A 13,869-nucleotide genomic window follows, 5' to 3' on the forward strand; every position below is an offset into this window, starting at 1 on the left:
TCAATCTTATAGCCATCTATGCTCCAAGAGCGGCTCATAGGCCTTTTGGCAAATGCCATTATTTTAGTTTTCTGATAGTTGAGTTCTAGCTGGTCCTCCTTGCAATACTGTGTTAGTGTTCTCAGTGCTCTTTTGAGGCCAATAGGTGTTCTTGAAAATATTGCTGCATTGTCTGCATAGAGCAGAACAGGGATGTGCCTTCCAGCAAGTTTTGGGAAGTGAAAGTTTGTGCTATGGAGGTGGCTCACCATTGAGTTGATGTAGAAATTAAATAAGAGTGGGGGCCATATGCAGCCTTGCTTGACACCTTTCTTGGTTCCAGTGGCATTGGTGAGATGGCTTCAGGGGTTACATTTTACATTAAGTGAGGTCCCTTCATGTAGCATATAAATTAGATGGAGTAGACGTCTATTTATTGAGGTGGCCTCCAGTTTTTTCCACAGTTTAGCTCTGGGTATGGAATCAAATGCTGCTTTGAAATCTATAAAAGCAGCATAAAGGGAGGTTGTGTTGTGGGAGGAGTACTTCTCAATGAGATGATGGAGTACTAGGCATTGGTCAATAGTAGATCGGCCTTCCCTAAAGGCAGCTTGCTCCCCTCAAAGTATATTTTCTTGTTCCATCCAGTTGTGGAATTTCCATTGTTAGGTATCTTGTGTAAAGTTTGCTACACCAGTGTGGCGTAGTGGTTAAGAGCGGTAGACTCATAATCTGGGGAACCGGGTTCGCGTCTCTGCTCCTCCACATGCAGCTGCTGGGTGACCTTGGGCCAGTCACACTTCTTTGAAGTCTCTCAGCCCCACTCACCTCACAGAGGGTTTGTTGTGGGGGAGGAAGGGAAAGGAGAATGTTAGCCGCTTTGAGACTCCTTAGGGTAGTGATAAAGCGGGATATCAAATCCAAACTCTTCTTCTTCTAATCGGTCTGTAGTTTGCAGTATCATCCCTTTTTCCTTTTTTATATATGGGGGCAATGATTACAAGCCCCCAGTCCTTGGGGGCTTGGCCATGGGTGTCAATGCAGGTGAAGAGTGAGGCCAGAATAGAGGCCCAGAAGTCCATATTGTTTTTAATGGCCTCTGGAGGAGTTAGGTCTTCCCCTGGGGCCTTCCCCAGTCTTAGCTGAGCTACCAGCTTGTTAATCTATCGTTACCATCACTGGTGCCCACATAGGCAGATTCTCTATAGTTTGACTAGAGTCTCCACTTTTAGCAGAGGTGTCCGAGTAGAGTTCCTGAAAGTGAGCCTCCCAGGTCCCTGGGGGGATGTGAAAGTCCAGCATGGTTGGGCCATTGCTTTGTGGGCTAGATGTAATATGCCAAAATGTGGCTGAATCATTGGATTTGGCTGCCTGGATAAGTCGTGTCCAGGTGTTCTTCATAGCATCCCTTTTCTTTTGTGCCAGCAGATGCTTATAGTATCTCTTCTGCTGGAGGAGGTCCAATGCAGCTGTTGGTTTGCTCTTGGATACACAAGCCTTGTAAGTGGCAGCAAGAACTGTTTTGGCATTAACACAGTCCTTGTCAAAGCATGGCTTGGAGTGGTGCTGTTGTTGTCTCAAGCGTGTGCTATTATTCCAGATTAGGAGCTTGTGGAGCTCTTGCATAAGGGTGCATCAGGAGAGACAGCAGATATCAGGGCACTGCAGGCGATCTGAGGCCAGTAGTTCAGTTATCATTTGGCTTAGATGAGGAGTCCACTTGGGTCAATGGTAAGTTCTTCCTGCTGGCATTAGGAAAGGCTGGTAGCAGTCCTCAGTATGTACAGGTATCTCTTGAGTGAAGGCTTTTAGCTGAAGGAGAATTGGGAAGTGATCCCTGCCAAATTTGGGCATAACTTCTAGCGTCTTAACATAAGGAAGGAGGTCCCTAGAAACAGTTATATAGTCCGGAGCCAGATAGGTAGGTGAATTCAGCTGGGTAGTCGCTTTCAAGGGCACCATTTAAAATGTAGATGTTTAGCCTAAATGCTGTTTGAGCCAAGCAGAGGCCTGCAAAGTTTGATTTCTGATCTTTTGAGCAGCGGGTGAGGAGGAATCCATCGGCTTCACGGCTGAGAGGAGACATTTGTGCTGTGCATAGAGAATGTGGTCATTGGGGCCCAATCTGGTGTTGAGGTCCCCTCCCAGAACTACAAATGCATTTGGGTTGAGCAGGATAAGGTCACTGATTTAGTTTCCAGTTCAGTCCATGAGACTCTGATCTGTTGTCTGTGTAGTTTGCTTGTTTTGGTAACTGTGGTTGAATTTAATAAGTGGGAAAGGTTTCCTTGGGTGGCTCTCAGCCAGCTCAAGTCTGCAGAGAAGAAGAATGCAAAGGTGGAAACTCTTAACAATGATATTTGCTTTGTGCGCTAAGCATGCTCTTTTGGGGAGCGGCCACATAGCTCTTGTAGGGAGAAGGGAGGCCATCACAAAGTTGGCAGCAGCCATGTATGTTGGGGTACATATAAAAGAGAATGAAGTGCTTGGAACTTTATACACAGCTGTTTCAGAGTGTCCCTTGTTTGGTTTTCTTTTTGTTTGTTGTTTGGGGGTGGGTAAGAGTCTTTGTTGTTGTTTTTAAGCTGAAGCAGGGTGGGGACGGGGACTGTGTGTGGCACCCCCACCCTGCCCCTCAGTTGTGGGGGTGCCTGAGGCATATTGAGTGACCTTTACTATTTAAGATGAGCAATACAACTAAATGTTCTCTTCCTCTCTTCTTCCCCTGATTCTTTGGCTCCTGGCAGTGTCACTGTCCATGCAGAGTTCTTTTGGAGTTTGCTCCCTGAGGGGTGGGAGCAAAACAAAACAAGCATTAATGCATCTGAATCTGAAGAAAGAATTTACAGGACTGTTTTGGCAGAGGGGACACACCCAGCTCTAACCCTTATTCTTCATGTGCCTGCTAGCCAGCAAAGTGGACTGTGTTTTTCCCACATGCATGACTTAGTCCAGGGGTAGTCAACCTTTTTATACTTACCGCGCACTAATGCATCTTTCTTGATGGTTAAATTTCCTTATTGCCCACCAGGGCTCAATGGAAGGAGGACTGTGCCGTAGAACTCCCTACCGCCCACCTAGAATCTTGAAACGCCCACTAGTGGGCAGTAGGGACCAGGTTGATAACCCCTGGCTTAGTCAGTAGCAAAAAGGAACACTGGACCTACCTGAGTCCTTCCTCCTGATCACTCCAGAAGCCAGGACATATACCTGTTGCGCCCTGTGTGTGAGAGAGTGTCTCTCCCACAGGTTCAGGCTGTAATACAGCTTCACACTGATGTTGGGACCACTGTTCGCTGGGCTGGGATCTGGGTCTGCTCTGATTCTCTGCCTTCTTGGCCCTAAAACCACTGCCTAAAGAGATGAGAGGAACTATTCCCAATCTGCTTTTTTCTTCTTTGGATCACCTTATTTTTATCCTCCTCAAGAGCCTTGCCAAATAGCCTGCCCCCTTTTAAATGGAGTGGACGGCAGATTAATCTTGGATTAATCCAGCCAGGAACCTGGGAGTAAACTGCAAAGAGTCTTAAACCAACATCCACTATAAAGGCATCAGTCTCAGTTAGCTTCTTAATATCCTGTTTGATCTTAAGATTGGTTTGGGGACCTCTCTGTGTAGTTTCTTCATCTAAAGGAGAGAAGGCCTGACAAATATTAAAATAAAAGCTGCAGTCCTGACAGCTGGAGCAAATGCCTCATAGGACTTAAGCAAAATGTATCACTTTTACGGTGTTTTAAAACCTCATTTCCACTACTGGATACTACTGTCCCAGACACTACTACTGCCACAGAAGCATTCGTGAGGGCTTTCTTCAGGTTTTTCTTAGGCAGCATGTAGGATTTCATTGAAACAGTCTCACTTGGCTTGGATGACTTTGAGTTTAGCTCACTCACCGTCTGCAATATGCCCTCAGGAGGGGAACAGTCCTGCCACTCTGAGTATACTCTCTCCCCCCCCCCCCCCGTTTGTGGCGCTAATAGTTCTAAGCCCTAGCAATGCCTCTCTGAATGGTCCTCAGAACAGTCCTGAAAGAGAACTGGGTACCCCCTGTGTGAGGGTCCAAAGACATACTCTCATAACTAGACTCTTCCCATAAGTCTCAGGCTTTGCTTATGTGTTGATTAGAGAACAGTCAAAGGGCAGAGCTATAAGGAGAAAGGACATAAGATGAGGGAGAAGTGAACAAATTGAGACAAATAACAGGGGGGGGGGGGAATCAACTATAGAACAGCATTGCCTGAGTCTGTTGATGAGGCTGGACAGAAACAGGGAGATGGATGCTGTGTCCCAAACAGGGATAACAGTTGTCTGATTTGTATAGGTTCTGCCTTCTGGAGTAAGTGGGAGGAACAACCCAGACACCCAGGGGAAAATTACTCTCTGATATTACTAGAAGCTGAAATTACCTTTTGCAAACACTCTTGGCTCAATAAAATACTTCAGGAAGGCTAAATGTAGTCCCTGATTCATGTGTCTTCTAGCCTAAAGAGAGAACTAAAAGGGGACCAGCTATATCAGTAAGGAAGCCTCTTTTCACTAACAGTTCATAGCAGGTTGTGTGATACTCTCTGACCTCTATAGAGATTTCTGGATCGAGCTCGGCAGCAACTTCTCTTGCTGGCTGTGAATTGCATTCGCTGTCACACTGAATTGCCCTGCACTAAACTCAAGTACTGTGTCTGAATCCCAAACTAAAAGTTAATCTAAATGCATATAACAGCACCCCAATTAAAATATGAAAACACCATTTCCTGTGGGAATTAGGAATAGGAGGAGGTTTTAGATCTTTTTCAACCTTCCATTTCCATGTTGCAAATCTTCCCAAGGAGCTCTCCCACTGCCTGGGGTTTCTAATTCACGTTTCATCACATTTTAAATCTTGCCTGCAAATAAGCTATCAAAGGGGTCGTGATGATTCAGAACAGGAAGTGTGTATGTTCTCCCTTCACCCTGCCATTTCTGTATTCTGATTTTCCCACCTCTCCTGCCCTTTAGAAAGTTTCCCCTATACTTCAGGGCCCATTACATCCTGTTACATATACTTTTAAGGTAGGTGTAGTTTGTGCTTGACTTCTGCTTTCCTTTAGTTACAGTGAGTTTGTTTGTTTATCCCACTCTTCAGCTAAAAAAGGTTCCTAGAGTGGCTTACAAATCACTACAAAGAAGTGTTAGTGATCACCATACATGAGCAGTCTGCTTGAGAGAATCCATGTGTGGCACAGATAATTTGGTTGCTTCAGAGACATGGATTCCTCATGAATGTTCAAAATTAGTTGAAATGCACAGTAAAACTAAACATTCATGACTCTGGTTCAGGTTAGTGATATGATGGTTATACCTGGACACTGTCCCATTGGGCAGACTCCAGTTCAGGCCCCTGCAGGCTGTGTTTCTCCATTCCATGCCAAAATAAGTGAAATAACTGTATGTGTGTTTTCCTCTTGAAAGGAGTACACTGTTGGAAATAACTGACTAGTCTCCTAATTTCCCTTGAACTCCAGTTCAAAACCCTCTGTGGGTTCAAGCCCTGAAATAAAAGAAAGAATCATCCTTTCCAAATATCCCACCATATACTTCCTCAAAGGAGACTTCACTGGGGGAGTTACTCTACTGAATCACCCATCATTATCATCATTTTCATTCCTTATACCCCACCCATCTGGTTAGGCCTCCCCAGCCACTCTGGGCGGCTTCCAACAGGATATTAAAAACACAATAAAAGGTCAAACATTAAAAACTTCCCTAAACAGGGCTGCCTTCAGATGTCTTCTAAAAGTCAGATAGTTGTTTATTTCCTTGACATCTGATGGGAGGGTATTCCACGGGGCGGACGCCACTGCCGAGAAGGCCCTCTGCCTGGTTCCCTGTAACCTCACTTCTCGCAGGGAGGGAAAGGAACTGAGAATCATGACTTTAGTTGTGGTTATTGTTTTGGCATCAGCAGGGGAGAACACTAACTTTCAGGGAAATAACTTTTAGGGTAATAAAAGTACAGTGGATGTTCAGGTTGCGATCGTGATCCGTGCGGGAGGCACGTTAGCAACCTGCAGTGTTTGCAACCCGTGACCCATGTGTCTGTGTACGTGCGGATTGTGATCTGGCGCTTCTGCACATGCGCAAGCACTGAAATCCGGAAGTAACCCATTCCGGTACTTTTGGGTTTGGTGCAGTGCGCAACCCAAAGCATCTGTAACCCAAGGTATGACTGTATCACCGAAGAAGAAGAAGAGTTTGGATTTGATATCCTGCTTTATCACTACCCGAAGGAGTCTCAAAGCGGCTCACAATCTCCTTTCCCTTCCTCCCCCACAACAAACACTCTGAGGTGAGTGGGGCTGAGAGACTTCAGAGAAGTGTGACTGGCCCAAGGTCACCCAGCAGCTGCATGTGGAGGAGCGGAGACGCGAACCCGGTTCCCCAGATTACGAGTCTACTGCTCTTAACCACTACACCACACTGGCTCTCACAACTGAGGAGGTTGTTCTAGATGATATTCGACATCTTCTAACTTTGCTGTTTACAGTCTATATTGAAGCCATTTGTTGTGGGAACTATTATAGATTACATGGATAAGAATGGTGCTTATAATTAATGGGTTTAAGCAAATACTTCATTAAGCACCTGTTATTGTTTTATAGCGTCTGTAATGAAATTGGCAGCTTAAAACCAGAAGGCCTTGAGGTATGTGAAGCACTTGTCCTTCATCATCTTGAGAGATTATTGAAATTTACAATTGATAGATGCCTTCTACCAGAGAAAACGCTTAAATACAAAAGTGGGACGCTGGATGAAAAGCATGATAGGTATGATCATTGTTAAGACTTACACAATTCACATTATTTTTGGTCATGCTATTGAAATTAGAGAATTTATAGGGAGGAACTTCATATACCTGAAATATCATGTGTATGATTTAACCATTCAAAATGTAGTGTTTAAAGATTTTACAGCTGAGATGGCTAACCTGTGGCTCTCCAGATATTCCTAGACTTCAGCTCCCATCATCCCTGCCTATCAGCCATGGTGACGGGCTGGTGAGAGTTGGAGTTCAACAGCATCTAAGAGGCCACAAGTTAGCCCTGCTGTAGATCAGGTGACAAGACACGAAGGGCCACAGGTTAGCTACCCCTGTTTTGCAGCATAATCCGAAGCGTGTCTCCTCTTGTGTTCAGTGGAACTTACATCCAGGTAAGTGTGTGTAGGGTTGCAGCTTTGAAGGACATACTAAACAATTGTTTTGTGTTTTATATGTAAAGCTTATGCCTTGTCTATAATCGCTTAGGGTTCATGAAGCAAACTGATGCTATGTGCCAGGCCCAGAGGGGCAAATAGCTCTGGATCCTCAGAGGAGTGCTGCAGAGGGATGGGAAAGCAGGACTCCTCTTGTGCTGCTTGCTTGTTTTAGTCTTGTTTGCAGTTCCATGTTATTCTTGCTTTTTATCTTTTAATTTTTATTCAAGTTGAAGAGGTCTGCTTTTCACCAATGCTTGTAGATGACAGGGCTGTAACTCTGAGATAGGGATCTAGAAACAGTTACTCAAGCAATTCATAATCTTGAGTCTTAAACAATGATGTGTAAGCCATAGTCAGGCATGATCCCTCACACCAGTTGCAGGGCGGGGGGCTGGCTGAATCGCTGGTCCTGCCCCCACACTTCACACAACCTAAGCCATCTCACCCACATTTGAGCTTACGGGTGAGATAGCTTAGGTTGTGAGCTACATGGACATTTGAATATGGACTATGGTCTCCTTGGTCCAACTCTACAATCTCTGCTGCTACCTATGCTATACTGACCACTAATATTTAGATACTAATTATACAGACCTTAATTTTAAGTTTTGCTTGGGATGAGTTAAAATACATGCAATTTCAATTCTTCTCTTAGTGTCTATTTGAGCAAATATGAATTTCAGTAAATAAGTTAATGGTGTTTTTATTAAATAAACAAATTTGTATTTCATTATTTGGCTAACAGTGAAGATTGATAGTCTTACATCTTTAATGGTATGTTCTCTTTTGTCTACCATATTTGCTTTTATCTTTCCCTAGGTCTGAATTGACATCTTATTTTGCTAAGACATGGAAACGTTTAAGTGAACATATTTTATTGTTGAAGAAGTACAATGTTTTATTCGAACAAGAAGTGAAAGACATGCTTAGTACCATATTGACTTTGGAGAGCCACGAGCAACGTGGCCTGGTCAGTTCTTGTTTCATTTTCTTTTGTTCTTTCCAAAATATACCTTGAAGAAACAGATTGGTGACAGTAGAAGTTTGGTTTTCCAGAATGCCTACGAAGCAACAATACAATAAACTGTGTATGAGACACATTAACTAGAGTATATATTAAGGCAAAACCTGAATGAGATTAAGCTGTTCTTTTTCTTTTAAACATGTTATTTCTTGTTCTATTTACTGTTATAATGCTGCTAAATATTGTGACAACAGCAGTTTTTAAACATTTTCCTATCTAACAGGTTACAAAAAGGAATAGTAATGTACTTATTGTTATTGTTATAATCATACAGTTTTATTTCTGTTTCTGTAGGCTACATCATTATTGAAAGAAAGCTTTTCAGTAGAATATGAAGACAGCTCACTTGCTTGTAGCGATAAAACATCTTGTGATTTGCAAACAAACAATAACACAATAAAGCAAGGAAGATATGAACAACGGCTTGGTAATAATGTTGAAAGGGAAAAGGGTAATTTTTGTTAAGGCTCATTCTTAGTCTAACATAATATAACACATTATAACATAATATAATACCTCAGGATATGCAGTAGTGAAAACTGCAGGATATATTTTCCCCACTCCCCACTGTGGACGTATAAGAGTCCTCGTATGCTACCCTGCTCATAAATGCAGGGTTAGGTATATGAAGCTAAAACAAGGCAGCCCCAGTTCCTCTGAAGCTCCATGTGTGCAATTGAGTCCTGGCTATATGAAGTGAATAGAGAAGTATATTTGAACTTATCTTTGAGTAAGGTGTTTTTGTTTGTGGCTTATCTACAGTAGTAATTTCTGTGTTTCGGAAAATCATGTGTTCTGTTTCTGGTGTAAATTAGAAATGGAAGCATGTATAAACTCATTAAAACATGTTATGAAAAGGAAACACCTATAGATTGTAAAATGCATTTCTCTACAAAACATTGAAGAACATATATACAGTATTAGGAACCTGCTTATTAGTGCAAAGGAGGCATAGGCAGATTCCCCCCCCCCCCCTTTTAGAAGAAGCTTCATACTGAGAAAAACATGTATTGGCTTTTAAAAAAATATTAAATGAATGTTAGATGAATTTGTTTTGCTAAAGGAAGTAATTTGATTTAGGAGCGGGAGATGGTGACTCAGTGTGTCCTTGCATCAAAGCCCAGAAAAGATGAGCAATTAGGACCCAGATGCCTTTACACGGCAAACATAAGCAATGCTGTTTAGGTGGCCTTCCTAGATTTTTATTGATAAAAGAGAGGGGCTATGATTTAAACTAATTTTCTGGGTAAAGTTTTTTTATGTATATCAAATATTGAAAATGGGTTAATAGCCAAAATGGTGAAGTAATCACAGTTAAAGAGAAAAAAAGTCTCATGACCTAAACTATTCAAGGTATTTTGCCAGTTTACTGTTTTCTTTGGCAGTTGCACAGAGATACAGTAACAGCATATTTGGCTAAAGTTCACAGTAGGGTCCTTTTGTAAAGAACTGTAATAGACATTTTAGATCAATAAACAAGACATAACAAAAGTGGGGCTTAAAAGAAAGGGAATAGGGCTTAAAAAGAAAACAAACTGGTCTGATCACTGTGACTTTGAAATGTGCTTCATTATTGTGTGTGTTCACGTACAGAAGTCACAAGCTGGTGTGAAGATGAGAGCAAGGAAGAAAGCCTGGTGGAAAAGATTCCTATTACAGGTAAAAGTCATGGCTGCATAATAGCCTCAAATGCGGGGTTTGACTTTATTATATAATCAAAACATTGCATTTCAGCAGCTTGTGAATTCCCCTAATAGTGAGTAAATTCAGCTACTACATACTGAGCACAGAGATTAAACGCAAGATCATAAAGTCCACGCTTATGTTAACATAAACCAAGATGGAAAATAACAGTGCCTATTTTAATTCCTTGTAATCATGTTATACGTTTTAAACCTTGTGAATATCCTGTTATTTTAGCCTTTCAGGTCTTGGTATCGGTGTTACAAAGGTCAGTCTCCATGGGGAAGAATCAGTAATTAGATGGCAAACTACAGATGTTTCTGATTTGACTCTTTTCTTTTCTGTAGTAATTGAATGTGTATCATTAGAATAAGAGAAGGGAGGAAAAATTGTGCCAGACAAAAAGCTGGGTTTGTGCCTCAGTTACAAAGGCATACTGATAATTTAAAAATATTTTGCAATAAGGTCTCATCAGGACCTCTTAAGACCTCTTTTTCTGGCAGCTAATTATGTTTGTTTATAAAGAATATCCAAGATATCATGGCAGTTTTGGTTTGTGGATAGTGTGCACATTAGCATCCTTGACAGATATCCATTTCTTGTAAATAAATGTAAAACTTCCTCTCTTATACAAAGAATAAACACCTTAATTGAAAATATAGATACTGGGGGGGGGGGGGCACGTGCGTGCGCATACAACATAAAAGAAGCATGCTACTTTAAATAGCTGTTTTGGATTTTTAATGTGGAAGTGCTTACACTGATATATATATGGCATGAAATACGTGAGAAGAATCGGAGAAGATTTACATCCTACTTGTATTACACCTGCCGTGAAACACCCAGTTGGTGTTATGATCTGGGGTTGTATGACAGCAAAAGGTGTGGACAGAATTTGTGTCATTGATGGGAATAAAAGATAAATGGACCCCTGACAGTTAAGTCCAGTTGCGAATGACTCTGGGGTTGCGGTGCTCATTTCGCTTTACAGGCTGAGGGAGCCGGCATTTGTCCACTTCCGCAGACAGTTTTTCTGGGTCATGTGATCCAGCATGACTAAGCCGCTTCTGGCGAAACCAGAGTAGCGCACGGAAACGCCGTTTACCTTCCCACCAGAGCAGTACCTATTTATCTACTTTCACTGCGTGCTTTTGAACTGCTAGGTTGGCAAGAGCTGGGACCGAGCAACAGGAGCTCACCCCGTCGCAGGGCCTCAAACTGCGACCTTCCGATCGGCAAGTCCAAGCGGCACAGTGGTTTAAACCACAGCGCCACCCGCATCCCAATGGGAATATAAATGCCTAAAAATACATAGCCCAGACCTTAACCCAATCAAAAATCTATGGTGCTGACTAAAGAAACTTGTTAGTCAGAAGCAACCCAGCAGTAAAGCCCAATTAAAGGAGACAATAATTCAATCTTGGTTTCACATTATTACAGCTGCAGAACTAAAAAAAACCTTGGTTTACTCCATGGGAAGGAGTTTTAAGGCTGTAATTAAAGATAAAGGTTACCCAACTAGTATTAACTGGCACGAGAATGTTTGTATATCTGATTTTTTCTATGTGTTTCACGTTTCTTCTTAATGACTGCTGTTGTAATAAATAATCCTTCATAAAAGTTATTGCATTACATTCTTCATTAAATTATCTTTCCATTAATATATAATTTTAAGGTATTACTAAAAAAAAAGGTGGTGTTATGTGCCATCAAACCTTGGAAATACACTTCCCCCCCAAAAGGTTTGCACAATTTTGGTCACTAGTGTAGGTTTTATTTCGCCCGGGTCAAAGATCCAGCTTGGCACACACACTGTGTGTACACACATGGGCTGGGACCCTCTGGAGGCACAGAAACCCCAGCTCTGCCTTATGCTTCCTTGCTGCTGGGTTTTTTCATGGGAGAAATTAATGCTTCTGTAACTTCCCTATTACTACTACTACTAGTAGTAGTATACCACCCTATACCTGTAGATCTCACTTCCAGGTATATCTGTTCACTGTTGTTGAAACTTCTCTGCAGTTGGGTTGAAAGTATTTTTATTTAAGAAGTGTTGCCCTTACTTCTTTTGCCCTCAGTAATTCAGATGGGCTGCTTTCTGCATATCAGTCAGTATTCTAGGGAGGAGAAACTAGCCCTAACTCCAAACCAGCAATAGATAGGATAACAGTGGAATTTTAAAATTGTTGAATAATGATATATTTTCCCCACCCTCAATTAATTATTGCCTAAAATTAAAAGAGGGAAATGCTTAGCACACTATTACATTAAGCAGGGAAGTGACATCATGAGATGGCAGCTGCTTTCACCTCCCTTTTTCATTAACTCCAAATATATCCAGTGCTGACTCTCTCTGTGTGTTTTTCCCTTGTTTTAAAAATGGTCTGTGCCGACAGAGAGCCTGTAGAGACTAGCTTCAGAGCAAAGAGGGACAACCAAAAATGATAAATGCAGACAGCGACCATTGGTGTAGGCTCATATTGTTGGGAGTACTTCAAATGTTATGCGTTTTGTTTGCATAAACTACTTCAGTGCAAGAAAACACCTGTAGACCATGGGTCTGATTCAGCCACGGTTATGCCTATCTGTGACCAGCACCCAGGGCTGGAGCAGCAGCTGAGCTAGAAGCAGCTGGAGCAGGACTTGGAGTTCAGTAGGGAGCTGTTGTCCCAACAAGAGCCCAGAAGAATCTGGCTTCTATTCTCACTGCCAGACCCTTCCTTTCCATCTGCTGGCTTGGTGTTCTCGGCTGAATATTTTCCTTCTCCTGAGAGACCCTCTTTAGGAGACAGTTGACAAGAAAGCCTCCTGGCAGACAAATGTGTACTCTTGTGCCAACTGGGCTTCCCCCTGGGCCTGCTATCATTTTCACTTTTCTGGTCTGGGGGTGAAGGGGGAGAAGTGGTAGATGAGGCAGGAAATCCAGGACAAGCAACACAGAAAGGAAGGCATCATCAGCCATGTCACCTTGTTATCTTCTCTCCTGCCAGCTGCATCCGTATTCAGTGCTGCCTTGTCAGTTCATCATGGACTGGAGAATTCTGCAATTGTGTTTCTCTGTCTAATGGCAGAGCTGTTGCCTTAGCTTCCTAGCAGATGGGTCACTTTTACTACCAAGAGAGGGAGGGGTGGGGAGGTCAGTCTAATGTAGATGTGCCAGCAGAGCCAACCCAGTGCTCCTGTTAATATGTCTGCATTGCTTCCTCTCATCTTTGCCCTCTTGGTAAGCATCAGTGACCCACCTGCCAGGAAGACAGTCACCTGGCAAGCCACTTCTATATTGTGGTGTAGACTACATTTCTTCTGAATTACAGGTGCTGGGCATGCAAAAACTGATTTAAGTGTCTTGTGGAAACAGCTATTTGAAGGAATACTTGGAATTTAGGAGATCTGAGATAACAGGAACTGAGAAGAGAATGGTGTGCTTAAGTTTGATATATTGTCATTCCTCTTTTTTGAGATTAGATCGTACAGCAATATTGAAAAAGGATGAAAGGGCAATTTTCAGTTAACCACATAATAGAGTTCTCATTTTTCATAATCTTGATTTCATAATGATGATAAGATTTTAAATTAAGGAATCTAAACTTACGTGCAACAATAGAAAAAACTTGCATGTTGAAATAGAAATTTGGGATATTAATAGCTTTGTTTTCATACCATGTTCCCAACATAGACTAGGATTCAGGGAGGTTCGTGTGTGGAAAGTGCTTCTGTGTGTATATCTCTGCATATGCATGTAGGTACATGTGTGTGTGTGTGTGTGTGTGTGAGAGAGAGAGAGAGAGAGAGAGAGAGAGACTGAAACAAAGACCAAGACCAAGACTGACTTTTCTTTCCAGTGTCCCCCTCTCTTGTGTCATAGGGTGCTACTACTTTGGAAGGCTCCTGACCTTCAAGGAGGCTTTTTAGGGAAGTGAGGGTCTGCCCCTCTTGAATGTGCACTGAT

At 42.3% G+C, this 13,869-nt stretch overlaps 1 protein-coding gene across 11 annotated transcripts in view; it reads left to right on the top strand.

The window, feature by feature from the left end:
• KIZ (kizuna centrosomal protein) overlaps window positions 1–13,869 on the top strand; it is a 61,990-nt gene that overhangs the window by 23,655 nt on the left and 24,466 nt on the right. For 8 of the 11 annotated variants that reach the window (XR_014529605.1, XM_083519304.1, XM_083519295.1 and 5 more), the window contains 4 exons: window positions 6,619–6,783; window positions 8,033–8,183; window positions 8,532–8,688; window positions 9,831–9,896. Coding sequence is in view for 10 of the 11 variants with exons in the window: in XM_083519304.1 (XP_083375430.1) it covers window positions 6,619–6,783; window positions 8,033–8,183; window positions 8,532–8,688; window positions 9,831–9,896 (539 nt within the window). In the remaining variant the exon portion in view is untranslated. The remainder of the gene's footprint in view (window positions 1–6,618; window positions 6,784–8,032; window positions 8,184–8,531; window positions 8,689–9,830; window positions 9,897–13,869) is intronic. The other 3 variants (XM_083519297.1, XM_083519300.1, XM_083519299.1) reach the window with 1 other exon arrangement.

This window comes from Podarcis liolepis (assembly GCF_965112155.1).
Source record: "Podarcis liolepis genome assembly, chromosome: 8".
NCBI lineage: Eukaryota > Metazoa > Chordata > Lepidosauria > Squamata > Lacertidae > Podarcis > Podarcis liolepis.